Raw genomic sequence first — 24,561 nt, 5'->3', positions numbered from 1 at the left:
AAAATAGAGGGTTAGGATGGATATTACCCATCTTAACCCAAGTAAAGGTTGACATACAAAGGGTTTTAAAAACCCATCAAAAAAATATTCAAAAAAACTATTAAAAAAATAATAACTCAAAATATAAATAAAAAATGCAAAATGTAAACTAACTAAAATGTTTCCCACGTCATCCTTGTTCATTAAAAAAAAACGTTTTGTACCGGTTTAGGTTTGAGTTTTCAAGTTTTTTTTCGGTTCGGTTTTGTTTTTTTTCATTTCGGTCGGTTTCGGTATCTGCTCGGTTTCGATTTCTCGGTTTTTTAGGTTTCAGTGTTGTTTTGTTTTAGTCAGTTTTTCGGTTTCATTTCGTTTTTTTTGTTTCGTTTCGATTCATTTTGTTTTATTTTGGTCGGCTATGTTTCAGTTTTTTTGTTTCATTTTGATAAGCTTTTTGATTGCATTTCACTTTTTTTGTTTCGTTTTGGTTAGTTTTTCGGTGTCATATCGGTTTTTTTATCGTTTTGGTCGTTTTTCTATTTCGTTTCAGTTTTTTTGTTTCGTTTTGGTCGGCTCGGTGTTTTTGATTCGTTTTGGTCCGGTTTTTAAATTGCATTTAGTTTTTTTTATGTTTCATTTTGGTCAGTTTTCAGTTTCAATTCAGTTTTTTTGTTTCGTTTCGGTCGTTTATCTATTTCGGTTCAGTTTCGTTTCGGTTTTTTTGTTTCGTTTTGGTCGGTTCAGTGTTTTTGTTTTGTTTTGGTCAGCTTTTTAGTTGCATTTTGCTTTTTTTTTTGTTTCGTTTTGGTCGTTTTTCTATTTCGGTTTGGTTTTTTTGTTTCGTTTCGGTCGATTTGGTGTTTTTGTTTTGTATTGATCAGCTTTTCAGCTGCACTTCGTTTTTTTTTTGTTTCATTTTGGTCAGCTTTTCGGTTTCATGTCGGTTTATTTGTTTCGTTTTGGTCGTTTTTCTATTTCAGTTCGGTTTCGTTTCGGTTTTTTTGTTTCGTTTTGGTCGGTTCGGTGTTTTTGTTTTGTTTTGGTCAACTTTTCAGTTGCATCTCGTTTTTTTTGTTTCGTTTTGGTCAACTTTTCGGTTTCATATCGGTTTTTTTGTTTTGTTTTGGTCGTTTTTCTATTTCGATTCAGTTTTGTTTCGGTTTGGTCGATTCGGTGTATTTGTTTAGTTTTGGTTAGCTTTTCGGTTGCATTTCGCTTTTTTTGTTTCGTTTTGGTCAGTTTTTTGGTTTCATTCCGGTTTTTTTTGTTTCGTTTTGGTCGTTTTTCTATTTCGGTTCAGTTTCGTTTTTGTTTATTTGTTTCGTTTTAGTCGGCTCGGGGTTTTTGTTTCGTTTTGATCCTTTTTTTGGGTTTCGAATGAGTTTTGTTTCACACGTGATAGTTTGGGTATTTTGAATTAGATAAATTTTGGATAACTTGGATATTTTGTTTTGATCCATTCTAACCTATTAATGAAAGTCACTTGTATATTTTCAACCCATCCTGACCCACTTGAAAAAATTTTATGATCCATCTTAACCCATTTTACTTTTTAAGTTTATCCATCTTGACCCAAAGCAATCTTTTGGATTGGGTTTGCCACCCTTATCTTAAGTTTACATACAATGAAACCCAAATCCCATCAAAAGCTAGATTTTATGCAACAACAAATCACCATTAAATGCTGCAAGAAATTCAACTTTATATCCCATTGACCAAAAAGTCAAAACAAAAATCATATAAATTTAACAAATCAATACCTGGTGATCAACCAACACATAACCTATCATTACCTTAAACTATCACCAAATTGGTCATAAATTAAATAATAAAAAAAAAACATATGGCAGTGTTACTAACCTGCAAATCTCTCATGTCCAAATTGGTAATTTAACAACAAAATGGGCATTGAATCAACCCATTTTCATTACATTCCAAACACTTGATACTCCTCCTCCAATCACCACCTATCAACTTACAACTCCCATTGCACACCGTACACATCACGAACCGCACACCACCGCACCCTTTGCAACCCGCTGCCGCCACCGTCGGAATCCCCTCTAGTAAAATCCCCAATTTACCCTCCTCTTCTAACTTCATTATTTCCTCTGATCCACCAATTAATCTCCCTTTGACCAACACAACTGGCACTTTGACTTCTTTTTTCCCTAATAACAACCTTAACTCTTCCTTAAACCCCGAATCCATCGACACGTCACGTTCGATCATCCGAACGTGATGCGACTCGATTATCCCCCGAACAATATTACAATCCTCGAATGTTTTACGGATCCCACGCAATGTGGTGGTGTAAATCACCACCACATTTTCCCCGCCTGGCGGGCATTTCTTTTCAAAGCCCGCCAGTATCACGGAATTTTGACTTTTTTTGACTTTTGACTCCGGGTCAAACAACGGCCCGAGATTCTTCCTCCGGGCCGTATACGAACCCGATTCACCGGGCGAATCACTCCCACTCCCGCTCTTCTTCGATATCCTCAAATTCGGTGGCAAAGTCGACGCCTTCACATTCGCTATCACAACCTTCGGACTAAACTCCGCCTTCCCGGGCCCCACCTTTTTATTCTCCTTACCCGAAAACCGCTTCGACTGATTACCAACCTTCATCGGCGTTTTCACTTCGATTTCCCCAAACCCGCGTCTCAATTTGGGGCTTCTCTTCCCGGGACCCGAAACCGCAGACCCCGAGTCTTCAAGATCCTCCATGAGCTCCCAGGCATTAATAATCTCCGGTGGGCCGTGTTGTGACCGTCTGGGCGGAGATACCTTCTTCTCCGGCGAGTGATTCTGCTCCGGCGGTGGCACTGGCGGCGGTTGGTCATCTTTATTATTATTATTATTATTATTATTATTATTATTATTATTATTATTATCCAATTTGAGAGCACCGTAGGTTGAGGAAGTGAAGGAAACAACGTGGTGGGTGTATTTAGATTTGTCGTTGGTTTCATACTGCAAATCTTTTTTGATGTGTTTGGAAGATACACATCCCATGATGTTTTTTAAGTGTAAGTGTGTGTGTGATTTGTTATTGTGATGTTGGATTTGTTTGTTTGATGGTAAGAAAGAAAGAAGTGTTAGTGTGAGTGGAGTAACCGTTGGTGGATAAACGGTCTGAAATTTCAAATCTGGGTGTTTTTTTTTATTTTTGGTCCTTCATGTTGTGTAAGCTTGATTTTTGGAATATTAGCCCATATTAAAAATTAAGTAATGTTGTACCTTTGTCACATTTACTTTGGGAATATTATTAAAAATTAAAGGATATGTGTGAATCTAAGATGTGTAAAGTTTCCAAAGAATGTGTAGTTTTAAGATATCTAAGAAATGTGCTTAGTATAATATATTGGTTTTATTTACATGGTTGTTTTTGTTTAAATAATATGATGGTAATATTTGTTTCATGTAATGATCATTTAGTGCCTTTTCACAGCTTTAATTGTTTTATATGATTTTTTTTAAAGATAGCTAATGATGTTTATAGCCTTTTTGGTATTTTTTTAGTCTTAAAACTTAAAAGTGTATAATCCAAACTTAGTTTAAATAACCTCACATTCTTTTGAACTCTTATTATTTTGAGATATCGATAGTTTATTATTTTGATATAGGCTAATGATCTCATTTCTTGTGTTATTATTTTATGCCACCTCCATTAATAAGTGAAGATTTATTAATAGATAATTTTTTTTATTTCTTTGACGAGCTCAAGATTTTTTTTTCATGAGAGATAATTAATGTGTTTAACCAAAAATTTATGAGGTGGTCAGGATTTTCAGATAAGAATAATACAAGAAAGAAACTTTTTGTAAGTTTCACCAGTGTCTTTATCTCTTATAATACATTCATTTCTATAAAAAATAAATGTAAATGTCATGTTAAGTAGGACTTAAATAGAACCCTTAGGCATTGCAAGGATAAGGCCTCGAGGATCATGAAATTTCGGCTAGGGTTGGTCTCGAGTCATGGCCAGTTCGAATGTTGTACATCTCTAAGGTGGTTGCTCCATATCTCGTGTAGGATTTGATGTTACATTGTTTTCAAGGAATATGCTTTTATAAATAAAGCACTTAAATATTAACGTATGATCAAGAATCTTATTCCTAGATACGTGATCTTTTAGAAAATATCATCGGACCAACAACTCCTACCTTTTTATTGTATTAAACATTACTATATGTTACAGTTAAGTACGTGACATTACAGTTATCTAATTTAGTGTATTAAACATTACTATATGTCACATTTAAGTATGTGACATTATAGTCGTTATCTTCCATCACACTTTTTTTAGTTTGACAATTATCAAATACAAAAATGAGCAAGAATGATGAATTCCAACATTGAAGGAACTCAATTAATTCCATCATTTCCAACACAACACATTTCAAAAAGAATTCATTAAAATTTCGATTTCAATACATGTAAGTTATGTGAAACAATTTTGTTGAAAGTGAAATCTAAACCACTTTAACTTGCTATGATTAGTTTAATAGGGTGGTCATAAAGGTTTTCTTTAAAGGTTTTCTTCTTAGGTAGGTAAGACTTCTAGTATTGAAATGAGAGAAATTTTGTTCGCATTCTTATAAGGAGTGTTGGTTGTTCAAAAAAGAAAATCACTTTTAACATGTATCATTGTAAATGAATTGGAAATATAATTAATTTACTAAAGTCTAGAGGGACTCACAAAGTGGTTTTCAAGATGTAAATACATTCAACCAAAGTAAATATTTTTAAAACATGTATTTTCAGTATAATATTGCATTATTACTTAATTTATTTATTTTCGTTCAGAAAAAGAAAAAGGATAAAGTAAATGTTTTAAAACATGTGTTTTCAGTATAATATTTTTAATTAAATTTAAAAGAATTGAAAATAACATAAAAATGAGAATAAAAATGTGGCCAAATGAATGGCACAATAGATGTTACAAAAACTGCATAGGTAGCACACGCACACAAGTGCAACAACACGTTTTGGACTCGTCTCCAAAGAGAAATGGTTCAACAATTTTGGACCGGTTCGTTTGGATGTATTAATCCCTGGTGATTAAAATAGTTTCTTGCATTACACATTATATTATTTTCGTACATTTTTGTTAATGCAATACCACGTGGAGAATTCAAAATCGTTTGGAATTATAATCATTTTGGTAACCATATAGCTAGAAAACATATTTTATAACCATATATAGACGATGGAAGTTTGAAAAAAAAACTTTTGAAGATACGAAACTTCAGTATTTTATTTAGAGCGAATAAGTACACATACACATAATAAACTTTAGTCGCGGTCCTATTAATGATTCAATTAAAATATGAATGCAAGTTGTAATTAAACGTGTTTTATATGAGGCTTTATTTCTTTCTCAACTCATTTTGATGTTTTAAATTAATGTATACCCAATAAACGTATTAGCAATTTGGATTTTGGAATACCTTAGATACAATTATACATCATATATAAACAACTCATCTTGATTGGAATTGAACTTTCAAGTCAGTGTGAATGACTGATAGTCTGACATACATTCTATTTATGTAAACAAATCCTCAAGTTAGTAACGATAATTGATATTACCTTAGAAACACTTCCTCAATTCGGTGAGAGGAATATGGATTCACATTTACCATTGTGGAAGTTAGTTCTCACGTAGATGAGAATCAACTCTCCAAGTTTAACCATAACTTACAATCTATTAACTACCAAAAATTAAACACTTGCCAACGTATGAGTAGAATTGGAAGAAACTAGACATCGAGTGTGTTTGGAAACCTGACTCAATAATAAGTGTTTTCTTACAGTTGTGGGTTTTCTCCTTGAAAACGTTCCTGAGCGAATCAAACTTGCAACGTCAAAATTAGTATAAACGATTAGCATTTCGTCTCAGAAAGACTTACTCGGGTATATAGTTCCAAACGTTTTTTTTTAAAAAAAGTTGTTTGGAAAACTCTGCCTACTCAGTTGGGCAAAGTAGGTGCCAAGTTAGTTAATCCTTGCCTAAAACAAATAAACACAAATGGTACATTCCAAATTTTTGAGTATAACTAGTACTATGAATAAATCATACTAAGGTAGTGACAACCTAGTATGAATCAATCACACTAATGTACATGTCCGGTCGTATAACGTTGTTTTAAGGTAGCGACAACCTAGTATGAATCAATCATACTAAGTTATCCACAATCATATTCACACATAATAAGACAAGGCAAGTCGCAAGTTACGTATGTCATGACGTCAACATAAACCTTAAACATGCAATCAGCATTTTAGATACCAAATATGATTTTTTTTTTCTTTTAGTGACAAATTTCATTAATTTCATTGGAGATAACTAATAAGACACTTGAGAATAAACAACAAAAACAAGAATTACATCAACTTCTTAATAAAAGACATTAATTTGTAAACAGAATGATTCTTAGGTCTTACTAGGGACACTTTCTATAAGTTTCGTATAAGGCTAAACGGGACTCTATACGTTCCGTACAGGGCTATACAGGCATGGTATAACCCCTATAGACCTATACGGGCGTATATGGGGTGTTTGATGTCTCTAAAAAACCCCTTCTTAATTCATAGGTACCCCAATAATTTATTGTCTATCCTTGTTTTCGAAAAACAAGCCATTTTTCTTGAAAAAGATTGCCTTATTCCTAGTTAATACAAATACACAAACAACTCGTAGAAATAATCTCATATAACACTTTATTTCTTCTTTGACCCAAATTGCTCGTTTGGTGGATTCTAAGTTAATCATAACCCGAAAAGGCATATAGGAGAAGTTGACACCATCTACTAACAAATTGCCAAACTAACATGACGAGTTGACAAAAAGTGAGAAGGTGGTCGTTGGTCTCCTCATATTCCTCACACAAATTGCAAGTAACCGACCCAACTTCCACATTTTTTTAGACAAGACCACGAGAGTTGAAAGCCTATCCATTTCTGCTTTCCAAGAAATTACGTTTAATTTCTCAAGATCCCAATTATTCCACTTCAAAATGAATGTGGAGGTCCCGTAAGAATCTAGGCACAAAAGCGATTCCATAGACGCGACCAAAATCTTGTCTGACGGGTCCTTAGCCCACACCCAATTATCCATGTGTGAACCAAAAGAGAAACTATTATAAAACAGTAAAAAGCTCGTATCCATCTCCATTTCCCTATTCTAATCCCCTGCCATCTGATAACACGACCACACCAAACAGAGCAAGCCATGGGTTCAACCAGAACTAGGTGTTGTCGTCCACCCAGATTTCACCTTCAATGACTCAGCAAGATGATTTTCCGTTTTGGCAATAGAGCTCCTCGTTGGTTTTTAGTATGAGGGAGAGAGTAAACCAAGAACAGTTAGACGAGTGAATCAACATGTTAACTTTTCTCAACAAAGCGTTTGGTTCATTCATAAATCCCCACCACTATTTTATGAGGAGAGTTATGTTAGCATTCTAAAGCGGGGTAAGACCTAAGCCCCTCGCCACCTTAGGAGCCAGACGTGACATATCCCAACTAACTCAGCAATTTTTTTTATAGTTTTCAATCCCACACTAAAAGGAGTTACGCCTTTTTAACTTCGAGTTGGTTGATAATTTTTATAGGCGCTTTATAAAAAGAAAAGTAACGTTTCTATAATTCTTTTTTTTTTTCGAACGGTGACTTTCACAGTTAAGCTATCTCACTGCGCGAACGCGTCGCGCCCCGCCACCCCACTCAGGCTAACTATGTTGATATGATCGGGATCCACGCTGGCATCCGAGTTTGGCCTGGCGTTTCCGGTAAAAATGAAATTATAAAAACGGTGGAATTGAATATAAAAATTCCATTTGGATAAAGACATGTCAAAACTCAAAACCATGTGCGATTAATCTACGCAGCTTCCCTACGTTGTTGTCAACAGGTCAAAATCATGGTGGACCAAGGTCAACCTTGGTGGCTCCGGCTGGAATACGATTACGCAACGGGGGCACGTGGGGACACGTGACTCATCTTCTTACCTTAATTTCTAGAATTTAAACCCGGTTCAGCGGCTCAATTTATGCCCACGGTTTCACCATATCAACAACACGTCACTTTCATTCACTAGTTTAGTAGTTACTTCTACATATTTAAGTGTTATGCATTAACGGATAAAATGGACTTCTGTTCTTTTTTATTATTATTTTTTTTTCAATTTTCAATCCAAGGTACATATTCGTCTAATCGAGGGTAGATCACGTTATCAAACACGATTTGTTTAAGTTTAATACATTTTTTATTTTGACTAGTTTTAAGGTTTTTGTTTGAAAGTAGAATTTTGTTTGTGACTTATTTTTTATAATTCAGGACTTACTCGTCAACCGTTAATTAACTATTTAATAATATATATACACACGGGGATAGTAAATATGTAATTATGTATCACCAGACTACACATAACTTTCTCACATTATTTTAAAGTTTTTTTGGTATACCAGATAATTTCTTAGTCCTATTCTTAAATGTACACCAATTACAATTTTCTTTTGTGTCGTTTTTTAACGATTAACTCACACGTTTACTAATCATACTCTTAAATATACACCGTTGTTCACTATAAAACTTAAATCCTCAATCTCATAGTAGACATCCCTATGTATCACCTAAATATCTCTATTCTAAAAACCATTTTACTATAAGGTAAAATAGTAGTTTCTGTTTAGAATCATCAAAATATAATAAATAAAATATACATATGTATATTATATAGTTAGAAAAGAAAACAGTATATAGTATATACCTTTTTTGTGTGTGTATTTCCTACCATTGACTAATTTACATGTTCACTTCTTCCACCAGCTCCACATATTAGGTCAAGCTCTTCCAAACAAAGATATATCTGTCTTCATTCTAAACCTTAAAAACTTCAATTTCTATATCATTAATCTCATATTGTTAACCACATCCATACTTTATCACATTCTTAATACAAAAATAATGTAAATGACAAAAACAAAACCTATAGAAAATAGATACCCCAAAACAATAACAATTATTTAAACATACATCATTTTCATCATCCAACGTTAAACACACTACCATCAACACACTTTACATATTTTAAAACTAATACTCATCATTCACACTAACATATTCACATTAAGCCACACTTTAAAATTTTATATATGTACCAAATCATACACAAAATCAAATACCATATTATACTATAGCTTAAAAGAGAATACTTTAATATAAACCAAATGAAGGTTCGGTATAGATTTGTTGTTTTGTGATATCGTGTGACTTCCGAGTAATATTTAACTTCTAGATTGATATTAATAAAAGGAGGCTGGACCGTGTGTATTTTCAAAAGTCTCCTAACACAAAGTATTAATAAAATAAAATATATTCCAAACTATCTCACCTTATAAAACCACAACTTTCATTAATATTCCCATTCATTACTACTCACTCAATTTTACACAAACAAACTAACAAACTCAATGCAAACTCTTACAACAGAATCTGTTATAACAGAATCACATGTATTGTCTGGAATATCTTCTGACACGCTGACAAAAGATATTCCAGATAGTACAGTACTCGAACTTCCGTCAGACTTTCCACCAGAATCATTCTGGCTATCGAAAGACGCGGAGTTCGACTGGTTTGACCGTAACGCGTTTCTCGACCGAAAGGACTCGACGAAAGGAAGCTTTAATCATTTGAATCATTTCGCAAACCCTAGCCACTCGAACTCGAGTTCGCAGCGGTATTCGGTGAATACCGTGAACTCGAAATCAAAAGCGGCGATTATCGGCTTACTGAAAACGCAAAACACGACGTTCGTTGATTCGAAACGGAGGCAGTGTAAGCCGGTGAACGTTCGGTTGTTTCCGATGCGATCGTATTCGATCGGTAAGGCTCGGACGACGGTTCCGGTTGAACCTTCGTCTCCGAAGGTGTCGTGTATTGGTAGAGTTCGGTCAAAGAAGTGCCGGAGCCGGAGGAAAACCGGCGGTCAACCGAATGAACCGGTCAAATCCGCTAGTCTACGGTCTAGAACTAGTAAATCTAGTAGGTCAAGTAGAGCACATAAATCCGGTTTGTTGTCACGGTTAACGTCTTTATTCCGGTCTGATAATAACCGCCGGAGAAAAACAGGTAAACCGGCGCCGGAGAAGTTTGAATTACCGCCGGAAATTACCGTTCCGGTGAAGATATGTGTGAGTGTTAAGCCGGTGAGTAGTGAACCGGCGACGCCGTCTGGACCGCCGGCTTTAGGGAGTTTGATACGGTTCGCTTCGGGCCACCGGGCGGAGTGTTTGGTAGGTTCCGGTTAATATGACGTGGCGGGATGTCATTTGATGGATTTATGATGACGTGGAGTGTGACGTGGCAAGTTGGAATCTGGTTTTTGATTTCTTATTTTTTGTTTTTAACTTCTTAGTTTTTAATTATACGAGTGGAAAATTGTTATTGTAAATACAAAATAGGATAAAAGTTAAATTTATGACTTAGTGTGTGTTTGTGTATTTTTATTTACTGTTTTCGTATTTACTTAAATTTCTTTTGGTAAGTGCAAATATAAGATGTTAATCGCGCTTAGTTAATCGATGCAAAAGGTGAACCTTGAACCTGCCTCATATATTTATTTGTTTTCTGAACATCTGAAATTGTGACCTGTTTTAAGTTGACGTGTTAATGCATGTTAATGAATATAAGCAATGTTTGATGACGTGATTCAAATAGTTCATAGTTTGAAACTCGTTAAAGAAAAGCTTGTTTGAAATGTTGTTAAGTTTATTTTACCTTAGTGAGTACATACTTAACCTTTTCAATGCCTACTAGTTTTATTAAAAATAATTAACAAATAACAACCTAAGGGATAAGAATAAGGAGTTGTTTGATAGTCTCTTAAAATCATTAAAAAATTGTCAAACCGTAACACGAGCATATGAAAGCACATTCAACTTGTTGAAAATTCACCTAGATATTATTGCATATCTTTTTTGTTCTTTGGTTTGAACGACAAACACCACCCTTTTTTGACTTCCATAAATCAACTTAGCTAATCGGCTTGGTCTCCCATCTATATCCAATCGCCATGCAGCATAAGACTATGTGTAGTGGAGGGACTATAATTGGGGACGAATTGTGACACGTGGCGTCCCGTTAGCATGGAGTGAAAACTTGTTTTTGAGGTGTAATGGTGTATGGGCTACAATTTGGGCCCACAGTGTCTTTTTTTATTATTTTCTTTTATATTTAAACTAATTAAATAAAAACTAATTTATTTAAATAATTAAATAAAAATGCATTAAAATTAAAAAAAATACAAAAAAAAACATACCTAAAAAAAATACATAACTAAAAATATTAAAAAACATAACTAACGAAAAAAATAAAAAAAAAAACATAACTAAAAAAAAGAAACTAATATTTGTAATATTCTCGCATTTTTTCACGTCGGCGTTGCATCAATAATGCGGCATCCTCGTGAAACCACTCCGCTTTGAGGGATTCGTAGTCTTCTTTCATTTGTTTTAATTCGAACGTCTGGTTCCGCTTTTCTAGTTGTTTGTTGGATGCTCGAATGTCGGCTCCAATTACGGTGGCATTTGTTTTCAAACGACCGACCAACTCGTTTATTTCAACGGGCTCCGTATTGAATCGTGTTGACGACGAACATTCCCCCTTATTTTTTTGTAAGAAATTGGGTATGATTTATGTATAAAATGGATATAAAATGGAGAAGAAGGGTGTGTGTATATATATATATATATATATTGTTTAATTTTTTTTAAATTTGACCGTTTCACAACGGTCCATTTATTAATTTATTATTTTCAAACACCTACAAGCAACAAATATATGCCGCCCCTGCCCATTTTCGCCCAATTATCGCCGGGGGGGGGGGGGGGAGGAGGCGGTGTTCCTCCAAAAAATCATCTCAAAACTTCCACTTTTCTCGCCCACTATGTTTAGTCTAATAAAAGTTAGGTTGAACCCACTTTTGGTATTATAGTGCGGCTTTTGTTGACCTTTAGTCAAATAATGAAAGCACAACTTGTGAATTAAGTAAAATTCATTCCATTATCAATAAATAAACCTGGAGTTTGCTTTCTAGTCCAATGACATATAATTAGTGGTTAATGTTTGAAATCTTATGGTCTCAGGTTTAAAATCTGGCTCAATGAGAGTTTTCTCACGTTATTGGATTTTCTTCGTATGGTATTCATGGGTGAGTTAAGCCTAGAGCGTCAAAATTAGTATGAATGATTAACATCGCGTCTCAAGATGGCGAAGGAGAGTATTTGGAGGTGGTTTCATACGCTGTTAAAAGAATCAATGAATAAATCTTACAATAACTTTTAAACATAAATTTGAATGTTAGATATTGTAGTATGTATTGATTGATGCTACCATGCGTCCATGCCCTATTGTAAGGCATGAATGTGTTAAATTTAAATATATATTTAATGCATGGCACATTTAATGGAATTGGTATCATGTATCGAACACGAACTCAGGTTCGTTAATTTGGCTAACACCCAAACACGAATATTATTATTGAGAAACTTCATAAAACTCAATTACCTGATTACAATCTCTAAACCCCAAAGCACGGGTATTTATAATCTAACCTATCACAATTAGACTACAACTAGGATTGCTAAATAATAGGACATAATAATTATACTAACAATTAAATCTAAGCACATTTAATTGTTTATAATTATCCACTCCTTAAATCTCGTTACTTAACCTTGCACGTCAAGTAACGGTCTTGAACCGAAATTCCCAACAATCACCCCCGGAATTTCGAACTCGAAACCGACAAGTCTTCAACTCCAAGTAATTCCCGCATCTCCTTGAATTTGATTCTCCCAAAAGCCTTCGTCAAGATATCGGCACATTGCTTAACACCACTAACATGCTCGACACTTACCTCTTCACGATCAACACATTCTCGAATGTAGTGAAACCGAGATTTAATGTGTTTGGTCCTTCCATGGAAAACCGGATTCTTCACGAGTGCTATTGCTAATGTATTATCGATACGTAACACCACTGCTTGAATTTCCTTGTCGAATAACTCACTTATCAAGTCTCTTAGCAAACCGCCTGACATGCGGCTGCGCTTGCCGCCATGTACTCTGCTTCACACGATGAGAGTGCAACCGTACACTGTTTCTGAGAACACCAAGTAATTGGTGAAGACCTAAGATAAAATACGTGCCCCGTAGTGCTTCTACCATCGTCTTGGTCAATATTATGGCTACTATCACTATAACCAAGTAACACGTTTTTCCCACGAGTGTAAGAAATACCAAAACTGAGAGTACCTTGAATATAACGAAGAATTTGCTTTATAAGAGTTGCATGAGATTGCTTCGGGGTTTGCATGTACCGGCTTACGACTCCGACCGAATACGCCAAGTCAGGACGAGTTTGTAAAAGGTACCGGAGACACCCGACAATCTTCGATGTCTCGTAGTATCAAAATCTTCTTTGTCTTCAAATTTAGAAACTTTTATACTCGGATCCAATGGAATTTGAGCAGGATTACAAATCTCCATTCCCGCTTCTGATAAAATTTTCTTCACATATGCTTCTTGCTTAATTTGTATCCCATCCTTGCTTTGTGAAACCTCAATTCCGAGATAATAAGTTAGCTTTCCCAAATCCAACATCTCAAAGTTTAAAGCCATACCGCGCTTAAACTCCATTATTAAGTTTAAATTTGAACCCGTCACGATCAAGTCGTCAACGTACACACCGACTATTAAAAGATCGGTTCCAAATTTCTTTCGGTATACCGCTTGTTCTTCTATGCACCGGTGAAACTTCATATTTAACAAAATACCGTTCAACTTTGTATTCCACGCCCTCGGAGCTTGCCTTAAGCCGTACAACGCTCTGGATAATTTGTATACTTTGTGTTCTTCACCCTTTTTAACAAAACCAAGCGGTTGAGAAACAAAAACTTGTTCTTTTAACTCGCCATGTAGGAACGCGGATTTGACATCGAGGTAATGCAATTCCCAACCTCCATTCGCTGCGAGAGATAACAATAAACGAACCGTTTCGAGTCTAGCCACTGGTGCGAAAACCTCGTCAAAATCGATTCCGGGTTACTGAACATAACCCTTTGCCACGAGTCTCGCCTTGTGTTTATTAAGTGAGCCATCCGCGTTTCTTTTAACCTTGAAAACACACTTTAAACCAATTGCCTTTGCACCACGTTGTAACTCGGTCAACGTCCACGTATTATTTTTATTTATCGAGTCAATCTCAATACGCATTGCTTTCATCCACTCGGGTTTCGATTTTGCATCATCAAAACAAACCGGTTCATTATCCGCAAGCAATAGCAAATCTTCATCAATTATACTCGAATTCAGGACATAATAATTAAAGTGTACCGGGGTAACAGTGGCTCGAGAAGATCTCCGAACAGCCGGCTCAGGTGTAACCGTGTTGCTTGTACCAGCCGGGCTTGTTGGAGCATTTTGGACTATCGGTTCTTAATCGTCTTCTTCACCCCTGTCACCACTTGAACTCGTAGAGTTTGACTCAGGGTTCGACCCGATGTTTTTGGTATTAACGGTTCCTTCTCCGGTGTCAATTTCATCACCAAAGTTAACCCAAAACATGCCAGGTGCTCGATCCTCCTCGTCGATTGTTTCGGTACTTTTACCCCGATTCCAACTTTGCTTTTCATCAAACACCGTGTCACCCGCTCGACTCACAACAATTTTTCTAGTCGATGGATTGTATAAACGATACGCCGCCGAACCTTTCTCGTTTCCGAGATAAACTAAACGAGTCGAACGATCGTCTAACTTCTTAATATTTCCCGTAACTATTTTGAATACGCAACACATCCAAAAACTTTAAGAAATTTAAGATCCGGTTTCTTTCGTTTTAACATCTCATACGGTGTTATGTCTTTTAACGCTCGAGTTGGAATTTTATTAATCACGTCGGTTGAATGCCTCACCGCTTCACCCCACATATAAGGCGGAACTTGTCTTGCTTTTAATATGCTCCGAGTCATATCCAATATCGTGCGGTTCCGCCTTTCGACAACACCGTTTTGTTGAGGTGTATATGGAGCGGTTAAATGCCGAATAAACCCCTCGTTTTCAGAGAACTGATTGAAATAACGAGAAGTAAATTCTCCCCCTCGATCGGTTCGAAACGTCTTGATTTTCTCACTATTTTCCGCTTTTACCATGACTTTAAATCGCTTGAAGGTGTCGAACGCTTCACTTTTTTCCTTCAACAGAAAAGTCCACATGAAACGAGAAAAATCATCTATCAAGACGAACACGTACCTATTTCCGGCTATGGTACTAGGAGTAACGGGCCCGCATAAATCTCCATGGTTTAGTTCCAACGCTCGGGTTGCTCTAAAAGTCGCCGACTTCGAAAACGGTTTCCTCGTTTGCTTCCCGACTAAGCACGAGTCACAAATTTTATTTCCTTGATCAACCTTTGGCATTCCAACGCCATATTATTTTTCACCATTTGTTTCATAGACTCGAAATTTAGGTGTCCTAGTCTCGCGTGCCAAAGCCAATTCTCGTTATCAATATGGACTTGTAAACACACGGGTTTCCCCGTCTTTAACTTAATCGTATAAAGACGATTCTTGGATCGAGTATCGCGCATCAACAATTTTCCTTGATCATCATACATCAACAAGTAATCGTCTTTCATACGAATGTCATAACCACTTTCTGTTGCTTGCCCAAGACTAATAATATTACTTTGTAAACTAGGAATATAATAAATTTCGGTCAATAATTGTTGCTCCCCCGTTACCGACTAGCAATATCGACCCTTTCCCGCAAATATCAACATATGACCCATCTCCAAATTTAACTTTGCCACCAACACGCCTATTTAATTTAGAGAAAAAAGATAAATTACCCGTCATATGGTTGCTCGCACCATTAACCAAATACCACATGTCTTGTTCATTCGAACCACTCTCGTAATCTTTTGGTATAACCTTCTGTTCATTCAAGTACACTATTTATTGAACGCACTGCACCATATAGAGGGAAGAGTCTTTTTCTTTTGCTTCGGCCAAATGCGCTTGTCTCTCTTTCCTTCGTAACGGACACCTCGAAACGAAGTGACCAAATTCATCACAACGAAAGCATTGAACTTCCGAGTAATCCTTTGTACCCTTTCGTTTATCCCCTTCGTTGGACCCACCTTGTGAACCACGGTTTTGACTCCCACGTCAATTACCACGTCCTCGGTTCGAACCTTTCCCTCGCCCCCTACTCGATTCGCGTGAAAACTGATTCGAACTCGAAGAGGATTCAGAATTATTAAACAAAAGTTTACCTTCTTCAGAACGTAACACGTGTCCTTTGATACGCTCCTCATAAGTCTTTAACCTCCCGACAACATCCTCAAAACCGACTGTTTTAAGGTCTAACACTTGCTCGAGGGATGCTACAACTTGGATAAAACGGCTCGGCAGGCTTGTGAAGAATTTCTGGACTAGCTTCCTTTCTTCATACGGTTGTCCAAGTGTGGCTGCTTTAGAAGAGATCGCGGTCATTCTCGAGACATACTCATCAATGGTTTCGGTTTCTTTCATCATCATACCGTCAAATTCACGTATTAACGTATGAAGTCTAGCATCCTTCACACGTTCCGCGCTCATATTTCTTGACTTTATGGCATCCCACATCTCTTTTGCCAATTTAAAATTACCGATTTGAAGTATCTGTTCCTCGGGAATCGACTGGAACAGAAGCGCCTTCGCGATGTTATTTTGCTTCGCGTCATTAGAGCCTAGGTCAATCACATCCCAAACTCCATGAATCCCAAAAATAACCTCCATATGCATACTCCAAATCGTGTAGTTTGTTTTCGTCAAACGCGGACACTGAAACGACCCGGAGATCGTCTCCTTTTTCCCTTGGTTCGTTTCACCTATCTTGGTTCTACGACTATAAGATTTTGAAAAATCCTTTGGTGTAACTGGTTCAATTTTTCCAGGCTACCACAACAAAACCCGGTTCCAAATCTGATCCGAACACGCCTTTTGGTTTCAACGGCACACAACAATGCCTCTTTTTTCAATGAAATTGCAATTGAAATCAAAATATTATTGTTGTGCCTTCCTGACCATAGACTCTATTTGTTTGGTGAATTATGGTCGGTTAATTTGTATATATTTTAGTTCGTTTATTTTTTAGTTTTAACTGTTTATTCTAGAGCTATCGATACTTCATACGTGTATTATTGGATTTCAGGTCACAGGCGTTAAAGTACATTGTGGACCTGTTGTGACACGGAATGAAGACCCGGGATGTCCAGCACGCAAAATGATAAAAAAGTGAAGGTTGCTGTGTCAGGGTCCCATCGCGGTACGCGATGGGCTTGCTGAGGTCCCCATCGCGTACCGCGATGGGAGTTTAAAATATGTTGACTTTGGGTCAATCGCGGTACGCGATGGGCCCTAGAAGACCCCGTCGCGTTCCGCGACGGGTGTGCAGAAGAGAAATTTTGGTTATTATCATCCTTTTCATCATTTGAAACCCTAACTTCGTTTTTGACGACCAAGAGGCGATTCCAGCAGTCCAAGAAGGCGATTTCCACTATCCTAGCTCGTGTCAACACCCTACATATGATTTCTATCATCCATATCGAAGATTCAATGATGTCTAGGCTCGGCTAATCTCCTAGAATCGCACCCGGATGTATAGTTTGTAACCTTTTACAGTTTTTCTCATGTGATTAAGAATACTTATGTTTTGTTATTGAAGATTGATATATGATTATTTATGTTTAGTATCTCTGTGTGTTCGGTTGGTTTAGGTTTACGTTGTTGATGCGTGCGTGCGTGTGGTATAAAATATGATGGATGGAATGATTTGCTTTTGCACAAGATCGTGTTTTAAATTTATAAAAGTGATTTCTACAAAGACTAAACACACACAAAATAGGCAAGTGTACATATCGTATATGTAGAATAGTATTGGTAAGAACCAAGTATCGATCCTTGGACACAAATATTTCTAATAATGAATTGTTGTTTTTCTTCAATCGGAGGTTATAATCATTTTGGGGTTAATTTTTTTTTGAACTTTTTATAAAATATAAATACTTATATAAAATATATAGGTGACCAAGACAAGAGATTCTAAACGAGTTGTTCAATTATGCAAAGGTTACCATCTAAGATCAAGAATCCACTCCATTTTAGCATTGATAATTAATATGTAGACATGTGATAAACTTGCCGTAGCAATATATGATAGATAGCTCCTTAAACCTTAAGTGAGCATCTTTGGCACTAAGGAGATGATATGCGCATTTTAAAGTCCACCCTTTCCTAATGTCATATCATCTCAATGATATCAATATAAGTTGGCAAGTAGTTTCGTAAAGTAGAAAGATTAGGATTGACTTCAATTTCTCGAATACCAATTCTAACAACTTCGGGTGGTTGTAGTTCATCACACAACCTCCCCTTTGTTGATTTATGTAGGTTATAATTACACATTCCGTTAACATATGGTTTCTTTAACTAATTTGATATCCTAAGAAAAGCCATTTTAGGATTACCAAGGTTTAGAAAAATACACTATAACTTATATCTCATCATTTCTAAGTACAATATAAGGATCCATATTTCGATAATGTATCAAAGTATTTCTATCTTTCAAAAACATGAATCGATCATGAAAGATTGCCAATGAGATTGACAACCACCAACTTTGAATTAGTGATTTAAGATGGTGAAACATTTCTCATCAAAAGATAATTGTAATATAACCATGTACTTTACTAGACTACATCACATGTATTGATTAATTATCAAGTAAAACAAAGCTTCTTCATAGATTTAGATGGTAAAAGGAGTTTAGCTCATAATGAGCATGATGATAAACATTAAGATGATTGATAATAACAAATACATGATTAAACTTGGAACAATCTAACCAAATGTAATGAATCTTTCTTCTTAATGATGGTAATTATGGTTGATGATGATGATTAGTGGTGATGACCTCCAAACCTTCAAACTCTTCACTAGATCTTCAAAGTGAGTGTTAGTGTGTGTTTTTATAAGTGAAAACCGGAGATAATTCTTTTCAAGGCACACCAAATGAGTGCAACATGAGCCACTATTTATAGGCAATCTGGATGGTGAGGCACGGCCCCGTGCTTAATGAGCACGCCCCCGTGCATTTTTATGACATGTGCCAGATTTGTTTTGTCTTTTCTGTGAGGTGGCAACGCCCCGTGGTTTTTAGTGACATGTGCTCAATTCTTCTTTGTCTTTTCTGCATTCTCGTCCACGGCCCCGTGCTTTTGCTTCCAGATTTTGTCTTTTCTTGTGTCAGAAGCATGGGGGCGTGTTTCTTGAGGCATGGGGGCGTGTTTCTTTGTTTTCTTGTGTTTTCTTGTGTTTTCTTCTGTTTTTCTTCGTCTTTTTGCTTGTTTCTTCGTTTGGGGCTTGGTTTCACCTGAAATTATGTTTTATTATGATAAGTAGCCTTTTATGCTATGTTATTAGATATAAATTGCAGTTTTTAGAGATTATTTGATGCCGAAAAGATGTATATTTATATGTACATCGGTTGTTCTGAACGATCTGTTACCAGTTGCTAGATAATTAGTCATATAACTGTTTGGTTAGATTGAATACGATAAACGTACAATTACCCTTAACTGAGTCACACTGGCAAGGACTGTTTGATAACCAGTGCCGTGTGTAAAGTAATTGTTGACGTCTAAGGTTTTGTCTGGTTGATCAGTTTTTAATTAATCGTTAATAATCAATCTGTTAGGTTGCATGAGATACTGTTTGGTTGCTTACTTGAATTCCCGGGTGTGGTTTGCTTTGTTAACTGCTTAATACTTGTTTACTTGTTCGTTGCTTAGTTCTCTTAATTTAAACTATTGCTTGTGTGATCAGCACTAAAACCATTTACTTCATAATATTAAATCTGTTACATGAATTGCATTGACCACATACTCCTTGTGATACGATACCCTACTTGCTCTAGCTATTTAGAATAATTAGGTTTTTGATTGACTCAAACGACGGTAATCAGTGAATTATTAATAAATAATATAATTTACTTTACTAAATACTCACGTGAGGGGTTGGACAACCTCCACCTTGATAATTGTACCTACTTTACAATTACCTCAACAAAGGAACAAGATTCTAAATCACCAACCACTTGATATTCTTTTCTTTCGCTAACCAGATTCAAACAATCGTCAACCGATCGAACTATCCAAATCAGAACTCAGGTTATCACTGCTCTGATTTAGCTGAACGAACCTTCGACAATTGCAAGTTTCTGATAACCGGACAAAGTTCCCTCACGTCGCGGGTTTTGATTCCGGTGGCAGGTTCACGTTTATCGTTGATTGTAGGCCGCAGATTGCTGGTGATTCCGTTGATCGATTGTTGCTGCTTCCACCTCACGTCACAGGTTTGGATGCCGCTATTGTCGAATCGATTGAACGCCGGTTGTAGGTTTGATTCCGAACACAGGTCCGATTGTAACGCTCTGATACCAATTAATGGAATTGGTACCAGGTATCGAACACGAACTCAGACTCGTTAATTTGGCTAACACCCAAACACGAATATTATTATTGAGAAACTTCACAAAACTCAATTACCTGATTACAATCTCTAAACCCCAAAGCACGGGTATTTAAATCTAACCTATCACAATTAGACTACAACTAGGATTGCTAAATAATATGACATAATAATTATACTAACAATTAAATCTAAGCACATTTAATTGTTTATAATTATTCACTCCTTAAATCTCGTTACTTAACCTTGCACGTCAAGTAACGGTCTTGAACCGAAATTCCTAACATCATTGTATTTTTGTATTTGGTATGAATCAATCTTTATCCAACTTAAGGTTGATCTAGATGGTATAATGACTTTCATCCATATCAACATTGGCTCGGATAGTAGAGTTAGTTTCATCCGCATCGGCACATGGACATTGTTCTAGTTGATGAAGTGAGCATTGGCCAAGTCATTGGTAGTCCATTGGAGTATAATTTTTAGTGCGAGTGTTATTTATTCGAAGAAGAAGAAAATATATACTCTGTACAATTTATAAGATAAAAATAAAAACAAAAATCATAAATAGTTCTTATCTATGTTACTAAAATGGTTCATTTCATAAATGTATTGTTATTCAAATACTCCATAATCAATACAACTACTTTATTCACTAAAAGGCTATTAGTAGTGAGTTATTAATGATATGTAGACCAGTTAAAACTAATAGACAAAAAAAAGTCAAATCATAGACCGAAAAGAAGGTCCATAATCTACTTAACCACATGTCCTAATACATGTGCAATTCTCTAACTATGGCAAATACTTGTTACTTTATTTGAAACACTTATTACCTTATTTCCCCATTCTCTTGTTCGAGTATGGCAAATACAAAAATCCCAACACAAATCGTATTCGTATTTGTTTTATCATGAAAAAACGAACGAATACGATTATGCATATAACAACGTATTTGTTTAACACTAGAGAAATCATATTTATGTTAGCTTCATCTAATCTTAAAAATGAGTAGTTTACAAAGTAATAAAAAAAATTATATGACTGTATATTGTATCACATAAAGACATTATGCATGTACATCTAGTTAAAGTCAAACGTTTTTAATTTATGTTACCATATATTTAAGTAAGGGTGAATTTTCAAAACACTTGAATCAACCAGAAAAGTATTCAGATTAAAAATTCGACTACAAACCAACTGATAAACATGTTGTGTTTGGATCAAATATCTTATGTGATAAAAATGTTATGGTAAGGTTGATTTGTCTATCTAGTTAAATTAAATAATTTACATGTACATTTTGTACTAAAATTAAATTAAATATGTTTTGATATATATGATTTGAAGCTTTAATCTGTCAATCTCTTTACAACCCACTAAACTCATTCATAACTTTATTACATCTCGTTTGCAACCAACCAATCTCTATATCACATGTTTACAACTCGTTTTGACTAGTCAACCTGTTTTATTCGTTTAAATATGCTACTTACACAAGTCATGACTAGTTACATAATTTTAAATTTAAATATGTTTAGGTTAGGATAGATATATTTGATACGATACACGAGCCATGTTCGAATCTACAAGTTCCAAAACCATCAAACCCCTACTAATATAACCGGTAGTGTTTAATTTAATATTTGCTAAGAAAAAATATAACATACTAATTTCCTCGTTTTATAATATTTTGCCTATGGTAACCACGTACGTTGGACATGTGTTTAATAATATCAAATAGAATCAAGGGCATAGAATCAAATCATTCTTAAACATCCAGATATATTCTTGTTATTGAGCAACAATGTCCTCGGTTACATTTTTATCTACTCGTGTGTACATAATGTGACAATGGCCAATGCTATATTACTTTAAATCTTTAAATGTAAGTAAATAAATAACACTTCAAATTAAAAAAAAAACAATGTATAATGCCAAGCCAACCTATTTCCGGGACCAAACCAATAGACATACAACTTACTCCGTATTTTCTAGTTTTACTTAACTGAAAAACTATTTACTAAAATGTTCATAATCTATTTCTTTTCACGGATTTTTTTTACAGTAGATAAGACAGTTAGAGATGGTAGAACAGATCTTATCGTGTTAAACGGGTTAGAGACGACACGCTTAACACATCTATCAAACATGAATATGACTCGTTTAACTACTTTATGTTTCATGTTTATAACAATAGTTTTAAGTTTTATATATTAATAAAAAAAATAATGAAGCCTAGCCTACTAATTTTAGTTATTAAAAAATTAAATGGTATACTTTTTGAAACTTCAAGATGATGACCCAAAAAGAAGAATTTTACATGTTAGGTAACTGTATATTCTTTTAAGATGTACATATTAACATCTACGAAACGCAACTAATAATTTTAGATTACATGTTAGCTTTGCTACATATGAGATTAAACTAGATATCTAACTTTTGTAGTTTTAGAATATACAATAATAAAATTTTTAGTTATTTTGGTATAGAGCTTTTTAAATCTTTTAGCCTTTTTTTAGACCATGAGTAGTCATAACTCTCCATTCCCAGGCATTATGCGTCACGTGGTGCCCAGTCAGAGTTATAGTTTTTTACAAAAACAGGCTGTAGTCATAACTCTCCACCCCCAGGCATTATGCGCCACGTGGCGCCCAGTCACTTTTACACTTTTTGTTTTTTTTTTAATTTTTAATAAAGAATAATCAAATAACAATAATATTTTATTAAATAAATATTACATGAAAATAAAAAAAACTACTCGTCGTCGTTGTTGTCGTCCTCCTCGTCTTCGCCCACTTCGTCGTTGTCGTCTTCGTCCTCGTCGCCGTCGTCCTCTTCGTCTTCATCGTCTTCGCCATCGTCGTCGTCGTCTTCATCATCGTCTTCATTGTTACCCTCGTTTTGATCATCGTTTTCACTAGGCAAAGACCGATACATCCAAATATGTTGGACCAAATTCTCCTTTAGTGCGTTATGTATCTCTCTTGACCGCACGGAATCCGAGTTTTCTAGTCTTTGCTCCATACTTGCCGGAGTCCGTGGTGGATCCGGGTCCGGTATGAAAGTTGGACATATTGCTCTTCCCTCGTCCTCGATGATCATGTTATGCATTATGATACACGCATACATAGCACATTTCATTCTTTCTAAAGACCATAGACGACAAGGATTTTTAACAAAATGTCATCGTTGTTGAAGAACACCAAAACACCTCTCGATATCCTTTCTCGCAGACTCTTGCACTTTCTTAAAATACTGTCTTTTTTCATCCATCGGGTCTCTGAATGTTTTAACGATTATCGCATACTCTGGATATATTCATTCACCCAAATAGTACCCATGATGGTAGAAGTTATCGTTAGCCCAAAACGAAGCGACGGGAACGGTCCCAGATATGTAACTCTCCATCACAGGAGACTGCTCTAAGACGGTTATGTCATTGTTAGAACCGGGAACAACAAAGAATGCCGACCAAATCCAAAGGTCGTATGAAGCAATCGCTTGAAGGCTGACCGTTGGTCCCTTTTGGTCACCTCGTGTGAATTGACCTCGCCATGCATTTGGACAATTAGCCCATTCCCAATGCATGCAATCTACACTCCCTATCATGCCGGGGAAACCATGCACCCTTGTATGTGACTCGTAAAGACGTTGTAGATCGTTACAGTTGGGCTCTCTAAGATAATGTGGTCCATATAGTTTCAATATTCCTATATTTTACAAAACTTTTATAAAATAAATGATTAAAGTAAACAAGTGATAAAACTATTTAAAAAAAAACAAAACGTACCGTAACAAAAATACTCCAAGGTGTCCCGAGTTGTTTTGTCGGCCATCTTTAAATACTCGTCGTTGATGTCGGCCGTGTTTCCGTAGGCGAGCACGCGTACGGCTGACGTAACCTTTTGAATAGCCGTGAATCCTAGCGTCCATCGACCGTCAGGCTTTTGCTTAAAGTAATCAAACTCACGCTCCAAATCATTGGTGATGCGCAT

General features: G+C 35.8%; 2 protein-coding genes across 2 annotated transcripts; one reads left to right on the top strand and one right to left on the bottom strand.

Annotated features, from left to right (window-relative positions):
- Window positions 1-1,690: 1,690 nt before the first annotated feature.
- Window positions 1,691-3,002, bottom strand: LOC143554861 (uncharacterized protein At3g28850-like). Its single transcript, XM_077044534.1, has one exon. It carries the CDS (start codon window positions 2,995-2,997, stop codon window positions 1,870-1,872), a length of 1,128 nt encoding a protein of 375 aa, XP_076900649.1. The 5' UTR covers window positions 2,998-3,002; the 3' UTR covers window positions 1,691-1,869.
- Window positions 3,003-9,342: 6,340 nt separating this feature from the next.
- LOC143554894 (uncharacterized) lies at window positions 9,343-10,496 on the top strand. The gene has a single exon (XM_077044555.1). The coding sequence runs from the start codon at window positions 9,462-9,464 to the stop codon at window positions 10,299-10,301; it is 840 nt and encodes a 279-aa protein (XP_076900670.1). The 5' UTR covers window positions 9,343-9,461; the 3' UTR covers window positions 10,302-10,496.
- Window positions 10,497-24,561: the final 14,065 nt, after the last annotated feature.

Source organism: Bidens hawaiensis, unplaced genomic scaffold, assembly GCF_021521415.1.
Source record: "Bidens hawaiensis isolate Kalapana, Puna unplaced genomic scaffold, B.hawaiensis_p1.1 tig00017861_1, whole genome shotgun sequence".
Taxonomy (NCBI): domain Eukaryota; kingdom Viridiplantae; phylum Streptophyta; class Magnoliopsida; order Asterales; family Asteraceae; genus Bidens; species Bidens hawaiensis.
Note: the sequence above shows the minus strand (reverse complement) of the source record. Positions and strands in the feature narration are given on the sequence as shown.